Below are 22,865 nucleotides of genomic sequence, written 5' to 3'. Positions count from 1 at the left end.
ATGGTGCATTTTAAATTGGTCTGTCCAAGCGGGTGTGGAACATCTCCCCCATAGGCCTGAAGCGTTTTCAATATGTTCAGCATTACGAATTAAAAAAAATTCAGATATCGAGATGACGTTGCATTTCGCGCCCGTATCAACCTTCGCAATCACAGGCCTGGTATTCACAAACATGGTTACCTCAGGGTCAAGTTGCTCGTTAGAGGAAGGGAGGAGAGAGTGGATGGCTGAACTGTTATCTGGTCTTTCAGAGAGCTGAGCGGAGGATGGCAAGTCAGGCTCTTGGTATATGTTATCATCAAGCTCCTGTTGTAACAGGTGCAAACTCGGCCTTGAGATGGATTGAGTCGCACGGGAATGGCAACATCTTGCAAAGTGGTTGGATTTCTTGCAGAAATTACAGGTTTTACCATAAGCAATACAGAATTCTCGAGCATGAAAATAGTTCCAATTAGGACATCGAGCAGCCAGACCTTCTCTGCTGCCAGGCCGGGAAAGGCAGGGAACGGCTGTTACGACAGGAGGTGTCTGTAAGATTGACACTATACTGCGAATGCTGGCCAGAGACCACGGACTTGGTGTGAGAAGATGTTATCTCAGCAATCCGACAGGCGTGCTCGGCTTGATTAATGGTCAGGTCAGTGTTACGGAGCAGTTCATCTCTTAACTTGTTATTAAGCATACCTCCAACAATCATGTCACGGATGGGTTCATCGCACAAATCACGAAATTGACGGCGTGCAGCCATGTTTTTTAAGCCGCTAATAAAACATTCTATCAGCTCATCAATCTGTTGCATACGAGCATAAAACTTGGTACGTTCGATAATGTAGTTTGAGGGGAGGTCACACAACTGTCTGAACTTTGCAAGTAAGACAGCAGGGTCATCAAACCTCTCTGCAGGCACTTGGACCTGTCCATTCGCATCTAAAACAGCAGGCTCAAATGTGAAACTGTCCGCCTCTGGGCCAGCCAGGTTGAGTAATACAGAAGCACGTACATTTGGAGGATCGTTGCGATGAACGATGCGAACATAATGAATGTAGTCGCGCTCGAAAAAGCGCCAGCGTTCAGCAATGTCAGAGTCAAAGATCAGAGGACTAGGACGGCGAGATGAGTTTGCCACGATAGAGATAACTGGCACATAAAACAAATATATAAAAACAAAACCCGATCAACGTGAATGTAGTAGGTAAGACTCACTCTCTGACACCATGTAATGAGTCGAGTCAAACACACATCAAGATACAACATATGTTTATTAAAGTCCACCTACAGCATCGGTCTGTAGGACATTGCAGTTCCTAGCAGCTACTCATACTGAATGGCGTAGGCAAGCTCTTGGTAATATGAATCGCATATTAGGCGGAGCAACAACTTACAAGCACTACAATTGGTTAGTAGGAAATAACCAATCTACAGAACATAGAACAGTTCAGCACAGGAATGGGCCCTTCAGCTCACCATGTCTGTGCTGATCATGATGCCAATCTAACAAACCCCATTCAACTGTACATGGTCTGTATTCCTCTATTCCCTGCCTGTTCATGCATCTGCCTAAATGCCTTTTAAATGTTGCTATTGTGTCCACTTTAACCACCTCCCCAGGCAGCACATTCCAGACCGACCACTCTCAGTGTAAAGAAAAGCTTAGCCCAAACATCTCCATAAAAATAACTGCCCCTCCACTTGTTTCCACCCTGATAAAAATCCCATCTCTCCCATCTATACCTCTTGTACTTTTATGTCCTTCTATCAGGTCAACACTCCAAATCTCCTGAGCATGGGCTTGTCTTTTAGGCACCATTACAGTTGGTATTACATTGTCTGCCTTTTCTTCACTGGAACCCCATTTCATGATAATTTATTTACTGCTTCCTCTCAAAGCACACAGGGCATGTCAGATATTAGAATAGTGGTTTTGTGTCCATGCTTTGATGTGTTATGTGCATTAAGCCTGAAATTCCTTGGGAGTGCTGTTAGAGTCTGCCTGGGCAAGTGATTCCAGTGTATCTATAGATGGTGTGCACTGCAGTCACGGTACACCGGTGTGGAGGGAATTTACTCACCTACATTGCTCCATATACCTACCGCCCACTGTGTGGAACAACTTGCTCTCATGTCCTCTTTAAATCTTTCTCCTCTTACCTTAAATCCATGTCCTCTGGTTTTAGCGTAGGAAGAAACTGCAGATGCTGGTTTACACTAAAGATAGACACAAAATGCTGGAGTAACTCACCGGGACAGGCAGCATCTCTAGTGAGAAGGATGTTTTACGATTTACGAGGATGTTGCCAGGACTAGAGGATGTGAGCTATGGTCTCTATTCCATGGAGCACAGGAGGATAAGGGGTGATCTGATAGAGGTGTATAAGATCATGAGAGGAATAGATCGGGTAGATGCACAGAGTCTTTTGCCCAGAGTAGGAGAAACGAGGACCAGAGCACATAGGTTCAAGGTGAAGGGGAAAAGATTTAATAGGAATCCGAGGGGTAACTTAGGGCAGGTTTGGAGGATATGGACCAAGCGCAGGCAAGTGGGACTAGTGTGGCTGGGACATTGTTGGCTGGTGGTGGGCGAGTTGGGCCGAAGGGCCTGTTTCCACATTGTATCACTATGTCTCTATGAATCGGAGACAATTCAGGTCGAGACCCTTCTTCAGTCTGATAGGGGAGAGGAAACCTGAGATATGGAAGGGTAAGGTGTGAAAATGACAGATCAAAGCAGACGCCGATCAAGAAAATGTACGATGGTTCAATGTTAGCTAAGGAGGAGATAACAACGAGGCATACAATCAGTAAAATTAAGCAGGAGGACAGCAAAACTGGTCAGAGAACTAGGGTGGGGGAGGGACAGAGAAAGAGGGAAAGCAAGGGTCACTTGAAGTTAGAGAAATCATTATTCATACCGCTCGATTGTAAACTGTCCAAGCGAAATATGAGGTGCTGTTCCTCCAATTTGTGATGGGCCTCCATCTGACAGTGGAGGAGGCTCAGGACAGAAAGGTCAGTTTGGGAATGGGCAGGGGAGTTAGTGTTCAGCGACTGGGAGATTACATAGGCCTAGGCGGACAGAGCCGAGGTTTTCAACGAAATGATCTCTGAGGCTGCGCTTGGTAGGACTGATATATAGAAGTCCATATCCGGAAGTAGGTGAGGTTAGAGGAGGTGCAAGTGAACCTCTGCCTCACCTGAAAGGACTGTCTCAGTGTACTTGGACGGAATCGAGGGTGGAAGTATAGGGACAGGTGTTATATCTCCTGTGGTTGCTGTGGAAAGTATCTTGGAGTGGGGGTGGTTTGGGTGGGAAGGGATGAGTTAACCAGGGAGTTGAGGAGGGAACGGTCTCCGCGGAAAGTGGAAAGGGGTGGAGATGGGAAGATGTGGTTAGTAGTGGGATCCCGTCGGAGGTGGTGAAAATGATGGAGGATTATGTGCTGTATGGGGTGAAAGGTCACGTGAGTGATTCCGTGAAGAACCCGTTCAGCATGCATGCGCGGCATAGACACAACCAAAATATTCGAGGGAGATGAAAAGCCTTGTGGGTCAGTCATAAAAAACCTTATGGTCGGGTGACGAGCCATTTCGAGATGGCTCAAGCAGGTGCTAAAAGCTGCTGGGATAAAAACTAACATGTACAAATTTCATTCCACCAGGGCAGCATCCACGTCGACGGCTAAAAGAATGGACGTGCCTATAAACCACATCCTGGCTACAGCAGGATGGTGGGGGGAAAGACCGTTCAGAAATGTTATAATAAGCCGTTGGCAAAACCTGTTTTATTTGCAGGAAAGATTTTACAGACTGCAAATATTTAATTTAAGCCCAGGGGAGCAATTTAATTTCTTTGTTGTTATTGTTAAAAAATACCATTGTGTTTTTCTACAAACAGATTCATTGGTTGGTTACGATAACACACTTCCTCCCTCAAAGACTTCGGCAGTGATGTAGTAATAACTGTTACACGGTTTGAAATCACAGAGCTTTGAAATCTTCACGGAATCACTCACGTGACTCCGAAGTAAAATAGTAAGATTAAACGAGAACTTACCAGTTTGAAGTTTGATCTGTATTTTATGAGGAGTTACGATGAGGGATTACGTGCCCTCCGCTCCCACCCTCAATAATATGGGTCAAATTCATAAACTGATGTCTCCTTATCTTTACTATGTTTACTTCAATAACTGTGTCTATCTGTGATTCCACACCGCTGCTTTGAAGTATGCCGCGCATGCGTGCTGAACGGGTTCTTCACGTAATCCCTCATCGTAACTCCTCATAAAATACAGATCAAACTTCAAACTGGTAAGTTCTCATTTAATCTTACTATTATATCCTTCTTCTAGCTACCAGAACTGCACAGAGCACTCCAAGAATGGTCTTATCAATGTCTTGTAACATGACTTCCTAACTCTTGTTCCCAATGCCGAATCTGATAAAGGGAAGTATGGCAAATGCCTTCTTCACCAGCCCATCTACTTGTGTTGCCACTTTCAGGCAACTATTCACATGCACCCCTAGGTGTCTCTGTTCTACAACACTCCCCAGGGCCCTACCATTTACTATGCATGTCCTGCCTTGGTTTAACTCATAGAAATGTATCACTTTGCATCTGAGATTAAAAAAACAGATGCTGGAAACACTCAGCAGTTCAGGTTGCATCTGTGGCAAGGGAAACAATTTTAGGTTACGATACGAAATAACTTTATTTATCCCAGGGGGAAATTGGCCTGCCAACAGTCATAAAACACACCGAGATCCATGAAACACAGAATCAAAGTGACGAGTGGAAAGTCCAGGATTGGGGATGTGCAAAGTCAGTCTACCCCATGACAGAAGGGGGAGGAGTTGTACAGTTTGATAGCCACAGGGAAAAAGGATCTTCTGTGGTGTTCTGTGGCGCATCTTGGTGGAACCAGTCTTTTGCTGAAGGTGCTCCTCAGGTTGTCCAGTGTGTCATAACTGATAACCATCAGTTGATCTATTTTCTGCCTTTGTCAAGTGCACAGTGCAGCAACCTGCTTCTGTATCACCACTCGTGTTGATAACCACCCTTCTGTCTTGGTTATTCTGCAGTCCATCATTGCAGCCGGTAAAATAAAGACTGCCTAAACCCAATTCCCCATCGCTCGCACTAACCCCAACACTGGATAGCCTTCCTGATTTTTTTGTGATTTTCTGCTGTGAACACTTGCTCTCAGTGAGAATTCATGCCACAGTCCTGGACTTCCTCTGGTCAACCACCTTGGCCTGTTGCATGCATGTTGCAGAAATGTGCTCCTTTTTCCAACAGTCAGCATCCTTCTGTTTTAAATTGACAAGAGAGTGGAGGTTGCCTGTGGTTAAATCCACAACTGAATTTCCCACTTGTTATGCCCAAGCAGTCTAGTAATTAACACACTGTATTTTTTTTTACAATGGTAAGTCCGCATTACGTAGTACTGCACATCTAAATAGAAAATGTTGGAAATAGTGAACAGGTCATGCATTATCTGTGTAGAGGAAACAGATTTAGCTTTCAGGTTTAAGGTCGTTTGTCAAAATTGGAAAAGAGAAAAAATACATTAGTGTGAATTTGCTGAGGATTTAGGGGTTTACTAATGGAGCAAAGGAAATATCATGAGGCCAGGTCAAATGGATTAGAGGTGATGACATTTATTTGCCTGTGTTACCTAGAGGGTTCTGGATATGCCCAGCAGGCCAAGCTACACTAATGAAAAGAGAAAATCTGAGCCACTCTTACAGATGAGTGACTGTCAAAAATAGTCAGTTCTTATACAGACTAAAAGCACAGTGAGGCGAGTACAGCCGATACCTCACAGCTCCAGTGACCCGGTTCAATCCTGATCTCCAGTGCTGCCTTTGTGGAGTCTGCACCTTCTCCCTGAGAGAGAGAGTTAGATTTAGCTCTTGGAGCTAAGGGAATCAAGGGAAATGGGGAAAAATCCAGAAACGAGGTACTGATTTTGGATGATCAGCCATGATCATATTGAATGGCAGTGCTGGCACGAAGGGCCGAATGGCCTCCTCCTGCACCTATTTTATATGTTTCTATGTTTCCCTGTGACCATGAGGGTTTCCTTGGATGCTCTGGTTTTCTCCCATGAGCCAAAAATGTGCGGGTTGGTGGCTTAATTGGCACAGGAAATTATCCCTAGTGTGATTGTAGAATCTGGAGGGAGTTGATGGAAGTTTATGTCGAATATAATTGAGTTGACGTGGGATTAGTCTAAATGGGTGCTTTATGGTCACTAGGGACTTGGTGGGCCGAATGGTCTCTTCCTGTGTTTCATGACTCTAGGTTTAGGTTTATTACTGTCACTGAAGTACAATAAAAAGCTGTGATTTGCATACTATCCAAACAGATCAGACACACCATACATAGATACAATCAGTTCAAACTCAAGTACAATAGATACAGCAAAGGGGAAGATACAGAGTGTAGAATACAATCAGCTTCCTCCCCCGAATGACTTAAGTGAACTGGAAGGATTTTTAAAACAATCACTGAAACTGGATTTGATTTTTATTTGATATTTACTAAATCCTTGGATTTAAATCTCACAGCTAATGCGGAGGGATTGAAACTCATGACCCTGGTTCAAAGGTCCAGTGTACTGGCTGCTGATCTTGTAACTCTATAACTCAATCACAAAACTACAAAGAAAGCAATTCATGTGCATTTCTGAGCGGCTACCCTGCAGATGTAAATGGTAGTTGAGATATTAAACTCCTTGCTCTGGGGGCAAGGTCTGTAAGGTTACATATTTTTATTTCAAATAAGCATATTGTATAAAGTGAGACTCTCATGTTATGAGTTTGTACTGCTGTGTCTTTTAAACAATCCTTTAATCCTTGGCCTATCAGCCATGTCAAGTTAAGTTTATTGCCTCATGCACATGTTGGGTGAGGCGCAGGGATAATTAATTTGTGCACGCAGTGGCATTATAGACACATAGATCCAGACAATACACAAAAACATAAATTGTATATGAATGACATATAAATTCTACAAGACAGTGAAAAGAAAATACAAGACAAGATTGCAAAAATACACAATTGGAAAACAAGTCTATAGTAATACAAGAGGTGGGCTGTAGGGTTCCATTACCAAGTAGGGTTCTGGAGGTTGGTTCAGGAACCAGATAGTTGTAAGAAAGTAGTTGCTTCTGAACCTGTTGATATGGGACTGGTAATCAGCGAGAAGATGGCATGGCCCAGATGGTGGGGAGCCTTGATAATAGATGCAACCTTCTTGAGGCAGTGCTTCATCGAGATGTTTCCGATGGGGTGTCGTGCTGTACCCGTGATGGACTGGGCTGAGTTCACCACACTTGGCAATCTCTTGCATTCCCGTGCATTGGAAATGTTGAACAAGGCCATGATGCAACCAGTAAGTAAGATCCCATGGAACATCAGCACAGAAATGTCCCTTCATCCAACCTCTCTAAAATGAAAAAGAAAGAATTGCAGATGCTGGAAAAATCAAATGTAGACAAAAATGCTGGAGAAACTCAGCAGATGAGGCAGCATCTATGAAGCAAAGGAATAGGTGACGTTTCGGGTCGAGACCCTTCATCAGTCTGAAGAAGGGTCTCGACCCAAAACATCACCTATTCCTTCGCTCCGTAGATGCTGCCTCACACGCTGAGTTTCTCTAAAATGTTTAACCTGTTTGTTTTCACATTGATCCTTGCAAATTAGCTGCAGTTCTGACTTTACATCAGTAAAGAATTAGGAGGTTGGGGAGGGAAAAGGGTGTGGGGATCCTGAGATCTGGAGAGGTGATCGCATCCTTTAATTATACCCAGGGCCCCTTAATTAGGACCCATGGGTAAAATGTATTGGAACTGAAATGGACCGGGCTGGGATTGTGAGAAGCAAAGGGAAAATTTGACACGATATTTATTCACACTGGTGTGAGTTGAATCACTTAATGATGCTGGTTGGCGATTATTTAACCATCCTAATAAGTTCTAATTAAGATTTCCAATTTCCTTGGAGTCATTAATTGAAGTTTATTTAAAACTGTTTGTTGTTCCCCTGAAGGAAGTGGCGTGGTGTAAAAACAAGTTTACAACTCCCAACATGGAGGATCTTTCTCAGAATAGAGGACACAAAATATTTTATTTTACTGCAGAAACATTATTTCATTGATAATTGGGCATTTCCCTCTCGATTTTCCTCTTCCTCCTTAACTCACACCCTCTGGAAGCTGATCCTGACATTCACTTGTGTCCAGTCTCCCCAGTAACAGGGTCAACTGTCCCATCAAACCTCTGGTACACCTGCAACAAGCCCCCCTAAGGTTCATCAGTCACTGAAAGTAAGCATGCAGGTACAGCAGGCAGTGAAGAAAGTGAATAGCATGTTGGCCTTCATAACAAGAGGAGTTGAGTATAGGAGCAAAGAGGTCCTTCTACAGTTGTACAGGGCCCTAGTGAGACCACACCTGGAGTATTGTGCGCAGTCTCCAAATTTGAGGAAGGACATTCTTGCTATTGAGGGAGTTCAGAGTAGGTTCGCAAGGTTAATTCCCGGGATGACGGGACTGTCTTATGTTGATAGAATGGAGCGGCTGGGCTTGTATACTCTGGAATTTAGAAGGATGAGAGGGTATCGTATTCAAACATATAAGATTATTAAGGTTTGGACACGCTAGAGGCAGGAAAAATGTTGCCGATGTTGGGGGAGTCCAGAACCAGGGGCCACAGTTTAAGAATAAGGGGTAGGCCATTTAGGAGTGAGATGAGGAAAAATGTTTTCACCCGGGGAGTTATGAATCTGTGGAATTCCTTGCCACTTTACTGGATGTATTCAAGAGAGAGTTGGATATAGCTCTTAGGGCTAATGGAACCAAGGGATATGGAGGGAAAGCAGGAATGGGGTACTAATTCTGGATGATCAGCCATGATCATATTGAATGGCGGTGCTGGCTCGAAGGGCCGAATGGCCAACACCTGCACCTATATTCTATGTTTCTATTGCACCGGGTTTATCTGGTCTTGATGTATATGACACTCTAGACTACAAATTTCAACTCTTGATCTAGCTTAAGTTCACCTTCTTTGTGCCAGGTCCTCATACACATCAGCTTCCTCACCCTTTAAACATTTATTTACCTCCACTTTAAATACTTCTTTGATCTACTCTCCGCAAACCTCTGGGACTATGAAGTCTCTTCACCACCCTCTGAGAGAAAAAAATTCTGTTTTAAATGACCATCTCCCTGTAATTAGGTCCCCTCATTCAATACCCTCCCACCAGTGAAAACATCTCAATATCTACCTTGATCAATGGTCAGTGGGAATTATTTGGCACATGTACCGAGGTACAGTAAAATTCATTTTTGTATACAGCTCAGTATCACTCTACTTAAGCACTTAGAGACCTTAAGTAAGCATCTCAGATGCAGTCCAGGTGTAGAGCAGATACAGTACAAGTGTGTCGCATTGTAAATTTAGTCAAATAAAGGATGCATGTGTTAGATTTATTAAGATGAAATGAGCCAAGGCCTTTGAGGAATATAAAGAAAGCAGAAAAGAACTCAAGCTGGCAATTTAAAGGGCCAGAAAGGGCCATTAAATGTTATTCCTAAATCAAAAATCCAAAGGCATTTATACACATATTAGAAACAAGGGAGAAGGTAGGACCACTCAAGGATAAACAAGGGAATTTATGCTTCGAGGCGAGGTACTAAATGAGGACTTTGCATTTGTATTTACCAAAGATAAAGCTGTGTGGGATTGTGAGACCAGTGTAGAGTATTCAAATATGATGGGACATTTGGTGATCAAGAAGGAGTGGTGTTGGGTTTCTTGAAGAGCCTTAAGATGGCTAGGTCCACTGGGCCTGATGGGCTTTCTCCCAGTGAGGCTTAAGAAGAAATTGGAGGGGTCATGATGAAGATCTTTATATCATCTCTGGAAACAGGCAAGGTCTCGGAGAACTGGAGAGTAGTCAAAATGTGTAGGAAGGAACTGCAGATGCTGGTTTAAACCAAAGATAGACACAAAAAGCTGGAGTAACTCAGCGGGACAGGCAGCATCTTTGGAGAGAAGGAATGGGTGACATTTTGGGTCGAGTAGGGTTTTGATCCGAAACGTCACCCATTCCTTCTTTCCATAGATGCTGCCTATCTTTGGAGAGTAGTCAATATTGTTTCTTTGCTTCAGAAGTAAAAGGAATAATCCCGGACATTATAGACTGATGCGTCTCACATTAGTTCTTATAGCTCCCTGATAGTAGCAACACGTGATAAATAAGATGTATGTATACTTGCCTTCGTTAGTCGGGGTATTGAGTATAAGAGTTAGACTTGAACGTCATGTTGCGGCTTTATAAAACTTTTATAACAATGTGGAGAATTATGTACAGGTCTGGTAGCCCCATTACAGGTAGGATGTCGAGGTTTTTGAGAGGGCGTAGAAGAGGTTTACAAGCTGCTGGCTGGATTAGAGAGTATTAGCTATAAGAAGAGCTTATATCTAATAGGTTGGGAAACCGCTTATAGAAGAGGTTGGGAAAAAATGGATTGTTTTTGCTGCAGGATTTGTAGACTGCAGAATGACCTGATAAAAGTTAAGAGAGACATAGATAGGCTAGATTCACATTCTTTCCCCTGGCTGGAAATGTCAGATACTGGAGGTCATAGCTTTGAGGTGAGAGGGGGGAAGTTTTAAGAGAATGTGCAGGACATGTTTTTTTACACAGAGAGTAATGGGCCTGAAATGCTTTTCCTGGGGTGGTGTTGGATGCAGATGCAACAGTGGTATTCAGAGGCTTTTAGAGAAGTAAATAGGTGTGGGATATGGAGGATTATAGATCACATGCAGAAGGGGGTAGTTTAATTTTGCATTTTGTTCGACCTGGACATGATGGGCTCAAGGGCATGTTCCTGCGCTGTCCTGTTCTATGTTCAATGCTCCTGTGTAAGTGAGGTGCAAGGACATTACTGTGGTTCTTGGTTCACTGCCATACTTTAAAAACATGCTTTTGATCACATTAATCAAAATCCAAATGTTAATTAGAGAGGCAGTCTGCTGGTTGATTTAATTGCATGGACTGGGATTCCCGCAGTCGGTTTAATGGCTGAGTGCGGAGAACCCACTCTGGAATCTCAGTGGTCCTTGAGGGGTTAAGGTGAATGCTGTCACATTTCCTCCTCCCTGCAACTCCAGCTCGATGCAGGGAGTGGGGAGAACAGTGGACAGCTGTGGAAACCGTGCAAGTTCATTTCTCCCAACATCTGGGAGTAACTGTGCCAGTGTTAATCTTCGGGCAAGAGCAGTCCACAGGAAGCAGCGACTAGGGGAATCACCAGGATAGATCTTATGTTTTCCTGCGTAAGATCGTTAGGGCTGCAAGCCAAGGTAATGGATTGGATTTGTGTGGACATCATATTTTCAGCACAAGAGTCTGACTCTTACACAGGGGTACAGGTTTAGATCTTTTTGCTGCGTTGGAGAATTCTTGTGAAGTACAGCAGCTCAAGTTCTATTAGTACCAGCTCCCCTCGAGTAACAGTGCACTGGTGAGCTTATCTTAAAGTATAATACTTGCATTTTCACTGGGAGGAATCTCTCTGTTTCTGTGATGGGCTTTATAATAGCAAGGCACCAGATTATTCCTATAAAACATCAGTTAAACCATTATTCATATATTGTGTGCAATCCTGCTCACTGCACTGTCAGAAGGATGTGATTGTACTGGAGTGATGCAGAGAAGATTCACCAGGAGGTTGCCTGGGACAGAACGTTTCAGTTAGGAGGAGGGGGACCCAAGAGTTAGGCTGAGGGGGACCTGATAGAGTTTCACAAAATTATGAGGAAGTAGATAGAAACTTTTTCTCAGAGCAGATACATCTAATACTATAGGGGAAAATATTTGGGATATGGTGTTTAGAGGGGATCTAAGGACGATTTTCTTTTCACACAGTGGGTGGTTGGAACCTGGAACATACTGCCTGCGAAGGAGGTGGAGACTTTCACAGCATTTAAGCAGTATTTGGATGAGGATTTGAATCACCAAGGTAGAGAATGCTACAGCCCAAATGCTGAGAAATTGGAATAGTATGGATAGGTACTTGGATAGTCAACATGGATATCGTGGGCAAAAGGCCTGCTTCTATGCTGTAAGTCGCTATGAGTCTTTGACTAAGTTCGTCAGAGATGCAGAATTGGTAGACAGTGGTAGAGTCATGATACTGTTTTAAATTACCTACCATGTGTCTGTAGTGTATGGCTTTGCCAGGGTGATCCTAAACTGGAGAAACACTAATGCCCCTGTCCCACTTAGGAAACCTGAATGGAAACCTCTGGAGACTTTGCGCCCCACCCAAGGTTTCCGTGCGGTTCCCGGAGGTTTTTGTCAGTCTCCCTAATGGTCGAAAGTGGTTTCCGCTTCTTCTATGTTCCGGCGGTTATTTCAAAAAATTCAAAACCGGCCGCGACTTAAAATAGGTTGCCGTTTTAAAACTCGGTAATTTTTTAGTCGAAGCCGGTTGCGATGCTAGTTGAAGGTGGTTGCCGGAGGTTGCAGGTGGTTGCTGGAGGTTGCAGGTAGTGGAAGGTAAGATTATTTTGACATAATCGCCGGAACATCGAAGAGGCGGAAACCACTGGGGGAACTGTCACGCGGAGTGACAGGAGAAGAGACTAATCCGCGCGGCGCTGACTGGCAGGAGAGGAGATCGATCTGCGCACACGCGGTTTTTAAGATTTTTAAACCGCGCTAACTTTTACATTATGCCACCGATTGGAATGAAACTTGGTGCACTCGCAGCACAGGAGAACGGTGAGTGAGCTGGCGACAAATTGTAGCTCTGTCGTGTACCGCTTTTGGGTGTACCGTTTTTGATAGAATAACAGCGCAAACCGGAAGATAACAAGATCAGAGTTTTAGTTGTGGATAGATAGATATAGAGATAGATAGACAATAGACAATAGGTGCAGGAGTAGGCCATTTGGCCCTTCGAGCCAGCACCACCATTCAATGTGATCATGGCTGATCATCCCCAATCAGTACCTCGTTCCTGCCTTCTCCCTTTATTCCCTGACTCCGCTATTTTTAAGAGCCTTATCTAGCTCTCTCTTGAAAGCATCCAGAGAACCTGCCTCCACCACCCTCTGAGGCAGAGAATTCCACAGACTCACCATTCTGTGTGAGAAAAAGAGTTTCTTTGTCTCTGTTCTAAATGGCTTACTCCTTATTCTTAAACTGTGGCCCCTGGTTCGAGATTCCCTAACATCGGGAACATGTTTCCTGCCTCTATCGTGTCCAAACCCTTCATAATCTTATATGTTTCAATGAGATCCACTCTCATCCTAAACTCCAGAATGTACAAGCCCAGCTGCTCCGTTCTCTCAGCATATGACAGTCCCGCCATCCCGGGAATTAACCTTGTAAATCTACACTGCACTCCCTCAAAAGCAAGAATGTCCTTCCTCAAATTACGGGACCAAAACTGCACACAATACTCCAGGTGTGGTCTCACTAGGGCTCTGTACAACTGCAGACGGACCTCTTTGCTCCTATATTCCATTCCTCTTGTTATAAAGGCTAACATGCCATTCACTTTCTTCACTGCCTGCTGTACCTGCATGCTTACTTTCATAGACTGATGTACAAGGACCCCCAGATCCCGTTGTACTTCCCCTTTTCCCAACTTGATGCCATTTAGATAGCAATCTTCCTTCCTGTTTTTGCTACCAAAGTGGATAACCTCACATTTATCTGCATTAAACCTCATCTGCCATGCATCTGCCCACTCCCCCAACCTGTCCAAGTCACCCTGCATTCTCATAGCATCCTCCTCACAGTTCACACTGCCACCCAGCTTTGCATCATCTGCAAATTTGCTAATGTTACTTTGAATCCCTTCATCCAAATCATTGATGTATATTGTAAATAGCTGCGGTCCCAGCACCGAGCCTTGCGCTACCCCACTAGTCACTGCCTGTCATACTGAAAGGGACCCGTTAATCCCTACTCTTTGTTTCCTGTCTGCCAACCACTTCTCTATCCATGTCAGCACTCTACCCCCATTACCATGTGCTCTAATTTTGCCCACTAATCAGATAGATAGATAGATAGATAGATAGATAGATAGATAGATAGATAGATAGATAGATAGATAGATAGATAGATAGATAGATAGATAGATAGATAGATAGATAGATAGATAGATAGATAGATAGATAGATAGATAGATAGATAGATAGATAGAGAATGGATAGGGTAGCGCTGGAGGCTGAGGAGTAACCTTATACAGGTTAACTGAATTATAAAAAGACTGGATAAGGTCTCTTTCCCAACATAGGGGAGTTTAGAACTAGAAGGCACAGATTTAAGATAAGAGGAGAGAAGTTTAAAAGTGATCTGAGAGGCAACTTTTTCACTCAGTGTGGCATTTATATAGAGCTCGCAGAGGAAGTGATGGAGGCAGATACAATTACAATGTTTGAAAGGTAATTAGATAAGTACTTGGATTGGAAAGATTTAAGAGGGATAAGGAGCTAATGTTTCTGCTGCACTATTCCATAATCGAGACGGGATAGCGGCTTTCGGATTGAAGAAGCTGGGGTTGTTCTCCTTGGAGTCAGGAAGTTGAAAGGGGATGTGCCAGAAGTGGACAAGATCAGGAATTATTTAGGAAACAGAAGTTGATTGAAGTGATCCCACTTGAAGATGGTTCAAAGATGGTTCAAAGACCAGGAGGGGGTTGATTTAAAATGGCAATCATATGTATAAGGAGAACCTTTTACATAGAAAGTGCTGGTGATCCAGAACAGAATCAGTTGTGACTTTTGAAAAGGAATAAGGGGTAAGCCATTTAGAACGGAGATGAGGAAAAACGTTTTCAACCAGAGAGCTGTGAATACTTGGAATTCTCTGCCTAAGAAGGCAGTGGAGGCCAATTCCCTGGATGCTTTCAAGAGAGAGTTATGCCCCTGTCCCACTTAGGAAACCTGAACGAAAACCTCTGGAGACTTTGCGCCCCACCCAAGGTTTCCGTGCGGTTCCTGGAGGTTTTTGTCAGTCTCCCTACCTGCTTCCACTACCAGCAACCTCCGGCAACCACCTGCAACCTCTTGGAACCACACGGAAACCTTGGGTGGGGCGCAAAGTCTCCAGAGGTTTCCGTTCAGGTTTCCTAAGTGGGACAGGGGATTAGATAGAGCTCTTAAAGATAGCGGAGTCAAGGGATATGGGGAGAAGGCAGGAATGGGGTACTGATTGTGGATGATCAGCCATGATCACAGTGAATGGCGGTGCTGTCTCGAAGTGCAAAATGGCCTATACCTGCACCTATTGTCTATTGTCTATTGTCTATTTTCTAATTGGAGAGAGGGAGAATAATTTGTTGGACGAAAGAAAGGGTGTGGTGTGGGGTTGCCAAGATTGCTGCACTGGGGGCTAAATTGGATTGGAGCGACTGAATGGTTTCCTCTCTGCCAAGATGCTGAACTAGTGGATGGGAATAATAATGGAGTTTATTTAGATTTCAAGGTATTTTGCAAAGCTGCTTATGTGGGAAAATTAAAGCTAATGGAATGAGTGTCAAACAATTGAGAGTTGCTTGTAGAGATGAGGAAAGGGGGTAGTGATTAATTAAAAATGCTGTACTCCTGGAGTGGCGAATGGGTTGGAAATATTAAGAGTGGTCCAGAAGTACATGGAAGATTTGCTTTATACTAATTTGTGAAAATTAATGTTGCCTTACTGATTACTACTGCAAATTGACTATTAGATTACTGGGGGAAGATAGGAATGCAGAGTTGGGGTTCCAATCAGATTAACCATCAGATCGCCAAACTCAGACCCTCTCTCACACCTCCTGCTGCTGAAAGACTCATCCATGCCTTCATCTCCTCCCGACTGGACTACTGCAACTCACTTCTCCTTGGCATCAGCTCCACCTACATAAACCGACTCCAACTGGTCCAGAACGCAGCCGCCCGACTCATCACCCACACCAAATCCTGGCATCACATCACACCAGTCCTCAAACAACTTCACTGGCTTCCCATCTCCCACCGGATCACCTACAAAATCCTGGTCCTCACCTACAAAGCCCTCCACCATCTGGCCCCCCCATATCTCACTGACCTCCTCTCCCCCTACCAACCCTCACGGTCCCTCAGATCCACATCAGCCGGTCTCCTCTCCATCCACAAGTCCAACCTCCGCAGTTTTGGGGACAGAGCCTTCTCCAGGGCAGCTCCCAGGCTCTGGAACTCCCACCCCCAACTGATCCGCAATTCCGTGTCCCTCACCATCTTCCAGTCCCGCCTCAAGACCCATCTCTTCACCTCTGCCTATCCTTAGCCCCACGTACCCCTCCCTTTTCATCTGTGCTTGAATTGCCTCATATTGTGTTTTGAATTGAATTCTGTTTTTAATTTGTGTACTAGTCATGTCTCTACTATTTATTTATTTCCCCTTACATGTTTTTCCTCTACTTGCTAAATTTTTGTATGGTGTCCTTGAGACTCTTGAAAGGCGCCCATAAATAAAATTTATTATTATTATTATTATTATTATTATTAACCATGATCTTATTGAATGGAGGAGCTGGGTAGAAGGGCTGATTGGCCTCCTCCACACCTAACCCACTTGTTTGTCTGTTGCATTGACTTCAGTTACTGAATTCCCGAAGTGGAGAGCAATGTGCAGCTGTTACTTCATTGTGTGTCTTAGTGTGTGTGGTTGGCACATTTCCCTCCCACTATCTGTGAATGCAATGGAATTCGAATAGCACGAGTATTAAACCTTGGACAGGGCCTCGATTCTGATGATGGGCCTTCCACGTGACTTGCTAATTCTATTTCTATCACCACACAGGCTGCCTGACCAGCATTTTCTGCTCTTTGTTCAGATTTTCCAGCTCCTGCAGTATTTCTAATCTTCACTGAAGCCTATCATATAGTACAGCACAAGAATATGCCCCTCATTAGATAATAAGTGATAGGAGTAGAATTAGGCCATTCGGCCCATCAGTCTACTCCGCCATTCAATCATAGCTGATCTATCTCTCCCTCCTAACCCCATTCTACTGCCTTCTCCCAATAACTCGGCCCACAACGTCTGTGCCAAAGATGATGCGAAGACCATCTCTTACTCTATCTACCAGTGCATAATCCATATCCCTCCATTCCCTGCATATCCATATGCCTATCCAAAAGCCTCTAAAATGTCTCTGTTGTGGCATTTGATATGTTTTTTCAATATATTTTATAGATGGGCTTTGGCACTTTCTTTTTGCCTCCTGACACAACATCTGCCATTGGTGGGGACGATAATAATAATAATAATACATTTTATTTATGGGCGCCTTTCAAGAGTCTCAAGGACACCTTGCAAAATTTAGTAACAGAATAAAAAACATGTAAGCAGAATGAAACAAAACAAAAATAACGACAAAACGACATAACGATGAATTGTGTCCCACCGGACAATTCAATCCAATGTGATTGGCGCAAAGTTCCAAGCACATTGAGCATTCAACCTCTGGGGATGGAGCTTAGGCCAAGATTATGGGTGAAAAGATCAATACTTTGGTTGAGCTCCACAGAGTGAAAGGCCAGCCAATTGACCTTTCCCTATGGCTAGATCAAAGGGGTTAGATTACAGTGTGGAAACAGACCCTTCAGCCCAATTTGCCCACACCGGCCAACATGTCCCAGCTACACTAGCCCACTTACCTGCATTTGGCCCATATCCCTCTAAACCTGTCCTCTCCATGTACCTGTCTAAATACTTCTTTAACTTTAATCTGGTCAATATGTATACCCAAATTACACCCGATGTAAGGTCAGCCTGTCAGGGACTTATACTTATACTCCAATTAGGTCACAGATGTGAACCCCAATTACACCAGGTGAAAGGCAAAGAGTCAACACAGCTAACCGTGTTATACCAGCCTTGCGGAAGAAAGGTCAGTCAACCCGGAGCACAAAGGCCTTCCAGGTGACAGTTCAGTTGTTTCACTCACTCTCCCCCCGCCCTTCTTTTTCTTTTTCAGTGCATGGGTTCAGAACAAAGAGTAATGGGAAAGAGAGCAGAACCGAGAAGCCAGGGAGACTGCACGGACGCACCACCATCACCCAACCAGAGACCCAACACTTGCTGCTTCTGCTGGTGTTGTTGCTGCAGCTGCTCCTGGTAGGTTGACCCAGCTGGGCTTGGGGAGGGAGGTGGGGTGGGTGAGGGGAGGAGGCCCGGTGCGTTAATGCTGCATTGAAAGTGGGTCGGCTTTCCCAGAACTGAACCTGATTTTGGTCAGTGGATAAATTGGCCTGTGGAGGTGAGAGTTCAATCTTGTATTGAGCATTGTTGCCGATAATGCATTCTCGTCACCCGCATTTAAAGCAGAGTTTTCTGTGAATTCACCCCGTACCAGCATTTATTGCCCATTCCTAACAGTCTTTGAGAAGCTAGTGAAGGTGTTGGAAGTCTTAAGGGCCTGCCCCACGAGCATGAGACCTGCATGCGGCAAGCGCGACCAAACCGGAAGCGGGGGCCGCGCGGAGGTCGAGTGAGTGACGTGAAGTTCGAGCGAAGTCCGCGGGAAGTTCGCGCGTGATGTACGGCGTCAAGACGCTGCGTATGGCGTCAAGACCCTGCGCATGCCCGTCGAGGCGGCTGCGGGCTGGCAGGCCGTTGCCACGCGGAATTTTTGAACACGGTCAGTTTTTCGGCGCCCCGCGCGATGTCGGGACCAGCTCCGCACAACTCCATATGGCTCCGGCGATCAAAGTGGGACCGGCCCCCGCGAGGCCGTATGGCTCAAGTGACCACGTTAGGTCGCGCTTGCCGCATGGAGTCGCATGCTTGTGGGACAGGCCCTTTACTGAGGTGTGGATGTTTTGCTGAAACATTGCATTGGGCAGTTATGAATCAACCATAATGGCCTGGGCTCACATAGATTCATCAAAATTCATAGTCATACAGCATGAAAACAGGCCCTTCATGCTGACCAAGGTGCCCATCCATGCCAATCCCATTTGTCTGCTCTGAGCCCATATCCCTCTAAACCCTCCTATCCATATATCTGTCCAAATATATTTTAATGTTGTTATTGTATCTGCCTCAACCACTTTCTCTGGCAGCTCATTCCATTTACTATCACCCTCTGTGCGAATAAGTTATCCCTTGGGACCCTTTTAAGTCTTTCCCCTCTCATCATAAACCTAAGGCCTCTAGTTTTTGATTTCCCTTCTTTGGGAAAAATACTTTATGTCCGTATCTATTACACTCATGATTTTATGTACTTTCAGATAAGTATGTACTTGTTCTCTTAGATCCTTCTATTCTACAACACTCCCCAGGGCCCTATCTTTCATTGTATACATCCTACCCTGGTATGACTTCCCAAAATGTAATATCTTTTACTACTTTGAATGGAATGTCATTTGCCAATCCTTACCTGACTGATCATGATTCCGCTATAATTTTGGACAACGTCCTTCACTGTCTCTCCGATTGCTCCTAGTGTTATCTGCAAATTTATAACCATGCCTTGGATATTCTCATCAAAATTATTTATGTAACTGATGAACAACAATGGCCCCATGGATTCCCAACATTATGAGTGACGGATTCCTCTTCCTCTCTGTGCCAGTGTCTGACACCTGCGATAGACACAAGTGCTGGAGTAACTCAGTAGGTCAGGCCGTATCTCAGAAGAAAAAGGATGGGTGACGTTTCGTGTCGGAACCCTTCTTCAGATCCCAGCTCCTGGGCCCGAGATGCCTCCCCCTTTCTGGAGTTAAAGATGATACAAAACCAGACACAGCTACGCTGTGACCCGAGGAGACTTTAACCATTTTCTGAGAAATTATATTTCCATATCGGCAAATCTCAGTGGCCAACACTGACCTCTTAGTCATGGGTTTTCAGGTTCAAATCCCTCCCCGCAGATTGTCCTGGACTATAGTGGGAATAGCTGAGTCATCATCCTGATCAGCTGGGGAGTTCTATTGGCACTCGGCCCAGTCTGTCTGTAGGATGCAAAATAATTTCATGGACCGAGAATCCTCTCGATTCCATATTTAACCCTGGAGAAATATTCCTATTAGGAACTCATTTATCGAGAGCTCTTTCATTCTCGCAGTGCTCTCATTCATAATTAACAGCTTCCCTGCTGCATTCAACACAGCGGTGGTGGTGGAGCTGTCCCCCAACAATATGCAGCCCCTAATGATCCCTTAATTGTACATTTCAGTCAATTCCACACAACTGGTACAAAACTGGTGCTGGAATGGGTGCCACTGGCAAGCAAAACTTGGGTGGGAAGCGCCACAAAGGACTGAGCTTCCCTGTACCCAGTGACGAGAGAACCAGAAAGTACACTTCTTCACCAGAGAGGGAACTGCTTCCTCATCCTGACCTCACCTCTAGGAAAGAACAGCCCCCTCACTCCACTCCAGAGCGAGAACAGCACCCTCAGCCCCCCCCCCCCCCCAACGAGAGAACAGCCCTCTTTATCTCCAACATAGTCCTCTTGCTCCCCACCAGAGATAGAACAGGCCTTCACTCCCTGCCAGAGAGAGAGAGAGAGAACAGGCACTTGCTGACCACTACTGCTTCCCACCACAGAGAGAGAGAACAAACCCTCACTCCCCACTACAGCATTCTCGCTCCCCACCAGAGAGAGAACATCCTGCTCTGTCTCCGCCACAGCCCATCCCACTCCCCATTGAAAGAGAACATTCCAAAACAGCCCTCTAACTCCCCAATAAAGAAACAGCCCCTGCACTACCCACCAGAGAGAGAGAATAGCCCTCTTTCTCAACCCCCCTCACTCCCCTTGTGAGAAAGAACAGTCTATTTAGTCATGCAAATCTACCGTATTTGGTCACGCCTCTCGTAGAGTTAAAAGGGTGGTTGCTATTCATCAACCACCCATTTACACCAAACCTATCCTAACTTATTTTATTCTCCCCCACTCCCATCAACACTCCCTTCCCTCCCCACGAGCCTCGGAGAAATGGCGGGCCGAGGATGGGCTGCAGAGAGACAGTCGGGGGGTGCTGATAAGAAAGAGGTACCGGGCAGGGGGTGTGGTGCCGAGAACAGAGAGACCTGGAGTGGTGTGAGGGGGAGGGTTGTCGAGAACAAAGAGGGACCAGCGGGACTAATGAGTACTTTTGTAGCTTTGTCGGTGGCAGATACGTGGTGCGACTATTTGCGTGCTTTGTGTACCGTATGCGAAAACCAAGAATCTCACTGTATCTAGGTACAAGTGACAATAAAGTATCATTGTTTAAGAAGGAACTGCAGATGCTGGAAAAGTGAAGGTAGACAAAAATGCTGGAGAAACTCAGCGGGTGAGGCAGCATCTATGGAGTGAAGGTTTCGGGTCGAGACCCTTCTTTGAATCACCTAGATTCCACTACTCACCTACACACTAGAGGGAATTCACAGCGATTAACCAGCACGTATTTGGGATGTGGGAGGAAACTAGAGCACCCAAGGGGAACCCATTCTGTCACAGGGGAAACTCCATGCAGGCAGCACTGAATGGCAACTTTTCCCAGCCAGCTGAATGGCAACTTTCTTGCAGGAGGGTGACCAAACACATGCTCCTAGTGCAGCTTCATCCACATTTTGAACAACTGTAACATAATGTCCCAACTTCTCTCCTCAATTCTCTAATTGATGAAGGCCCCCTTGACCATTTTATTTACCTGATTTGCCACTTTCAGGGAGCTATGTGCTTGTACACTCTGCAACACAACCCTCACAACACAACAGGGCCTTACCAATCACTGTGAAGGTCCAGCCTTGGTCTGACTTCCAAAACGCAACACTTATCTGAATTAAACTCCATTAGCCATTCATCAGCTCACTTGTCCAGCTGATCAATATCCTGTTCTCATTCTTGGTAACCATCTTCACTGTCTACAATACCACCTATTTTTGTGTCATCTTCAAACTTACTAATCATACCATGTACATTCTCATCTAAATCTTTCTTCCAGTGTTCCGTCTTTTGTCCCTCCATCGCAGTGTGGTTGGGGTCCTCGTAATGGCGATATCTGCAGTTTATGTGTTACTATTTGTCACTGAGTGTGTCCTGGGATCCCAGGTGCAGTCACTGACACTTGCATGAGATCCTTTTGTGTTTGGAGCAACCATCAAAATCCCTCACTACCCCTCTGCTTTCTCTGGAGTATCAGGAGTTAAGGGGGTGATGGAAGTGTATAAAATAATGAGAAGCCGAGTTGTGAATTTATGGAATTCCCTGCCACAGAGGGCAGTGGAGGCCAAGTCACTGGATGGATTTAAGAGAGAGTTAGATAGAGCTCTAGGGGCTAGTGGAGTCAAGGGATATGGGGAGAAGGCAGGCACGGGTTATTGATAGGGGATGATCAGCCATGATCACAATGAATGGCGGTGCCGGCTCGAAGGGCCGAATGGCCTCCTTGGGCACCTATTTTCTATGTTATGGTAGACAGTCAACACCTTTTTTCCCCTGGTGGAATGTCAAAGGCAAGAGGACATAACGTTTAAGTCAGAGGGGGAGAGTTAGAAGCAGATGTGCAGGAGAACAATATTTGTGCACAGAGAGTAATGGGTGCCTGCAGTGGGCTGCCAGGGGTGGTGGTGGAGGCAGATAACATAATGGCAATTAAAAGGCTTTTAGACAGGCACATGGATCTGCAGGGAATGCAGGGATGTGAATCATGTCTTGGCAGTGGAGATTAGTTTAACTTGGCATCATGTTCGGCACAGGCGTTGTGGATCAGAGGGCCTGATCCTGCGCTGTACTTCTGTACACTCCAGTGTCCAGGTCCTGGTTCTCCTTTCATGCTCCCTGCCTTCTCTCCAAGTGCTGTGGTAGCAGAAAGAGAATTGCA

General features: G+C 45.0%; 1 protein-coding gene across 1 annotated transcript in view; it reads left to right on the top strand.

The window, feature by feature from the left end:
- LOC116976292 (regulator of G-protein signaling 17-like) overlaps window positions 1–22,865 on the top strand; it is a 68,858-nt gene that overhangs the window by 31,676 nt on the left and 14,317 nt on the right. Inside the window, exon 2 of the mRNA XM_033026056.1 lies at window positions 18,026–18,165. Coding sequence (XP_032881947.1) covers window positions 18,029–18,165 — 137 coding nt within the window. The 5' untranslated portion in view covers window positions 18,026–18,028. The remainder of the gene's footprint in view (window positions 1–18,025; window positions 18,166–22,865) is intronic.

Source organism: Amblyraja radiata, chromosome 8, assembly GCF_010909765.2.
Source record: "Amblyraja radiata isolate CabotCenter1 chromosome 8, sAmbRad1.1.pri, whole genome shotgun sequence".
Taxonomy (NCBI): Eukaryota; Metazoa; Chordata; class Chondrichthyes; order Rajiformes; family Rajidae; genus Amblyraja; species Amblyraja radiata.
This window is presented reverse-complemented; position numbering and strand designations above follow the sequence as displayed.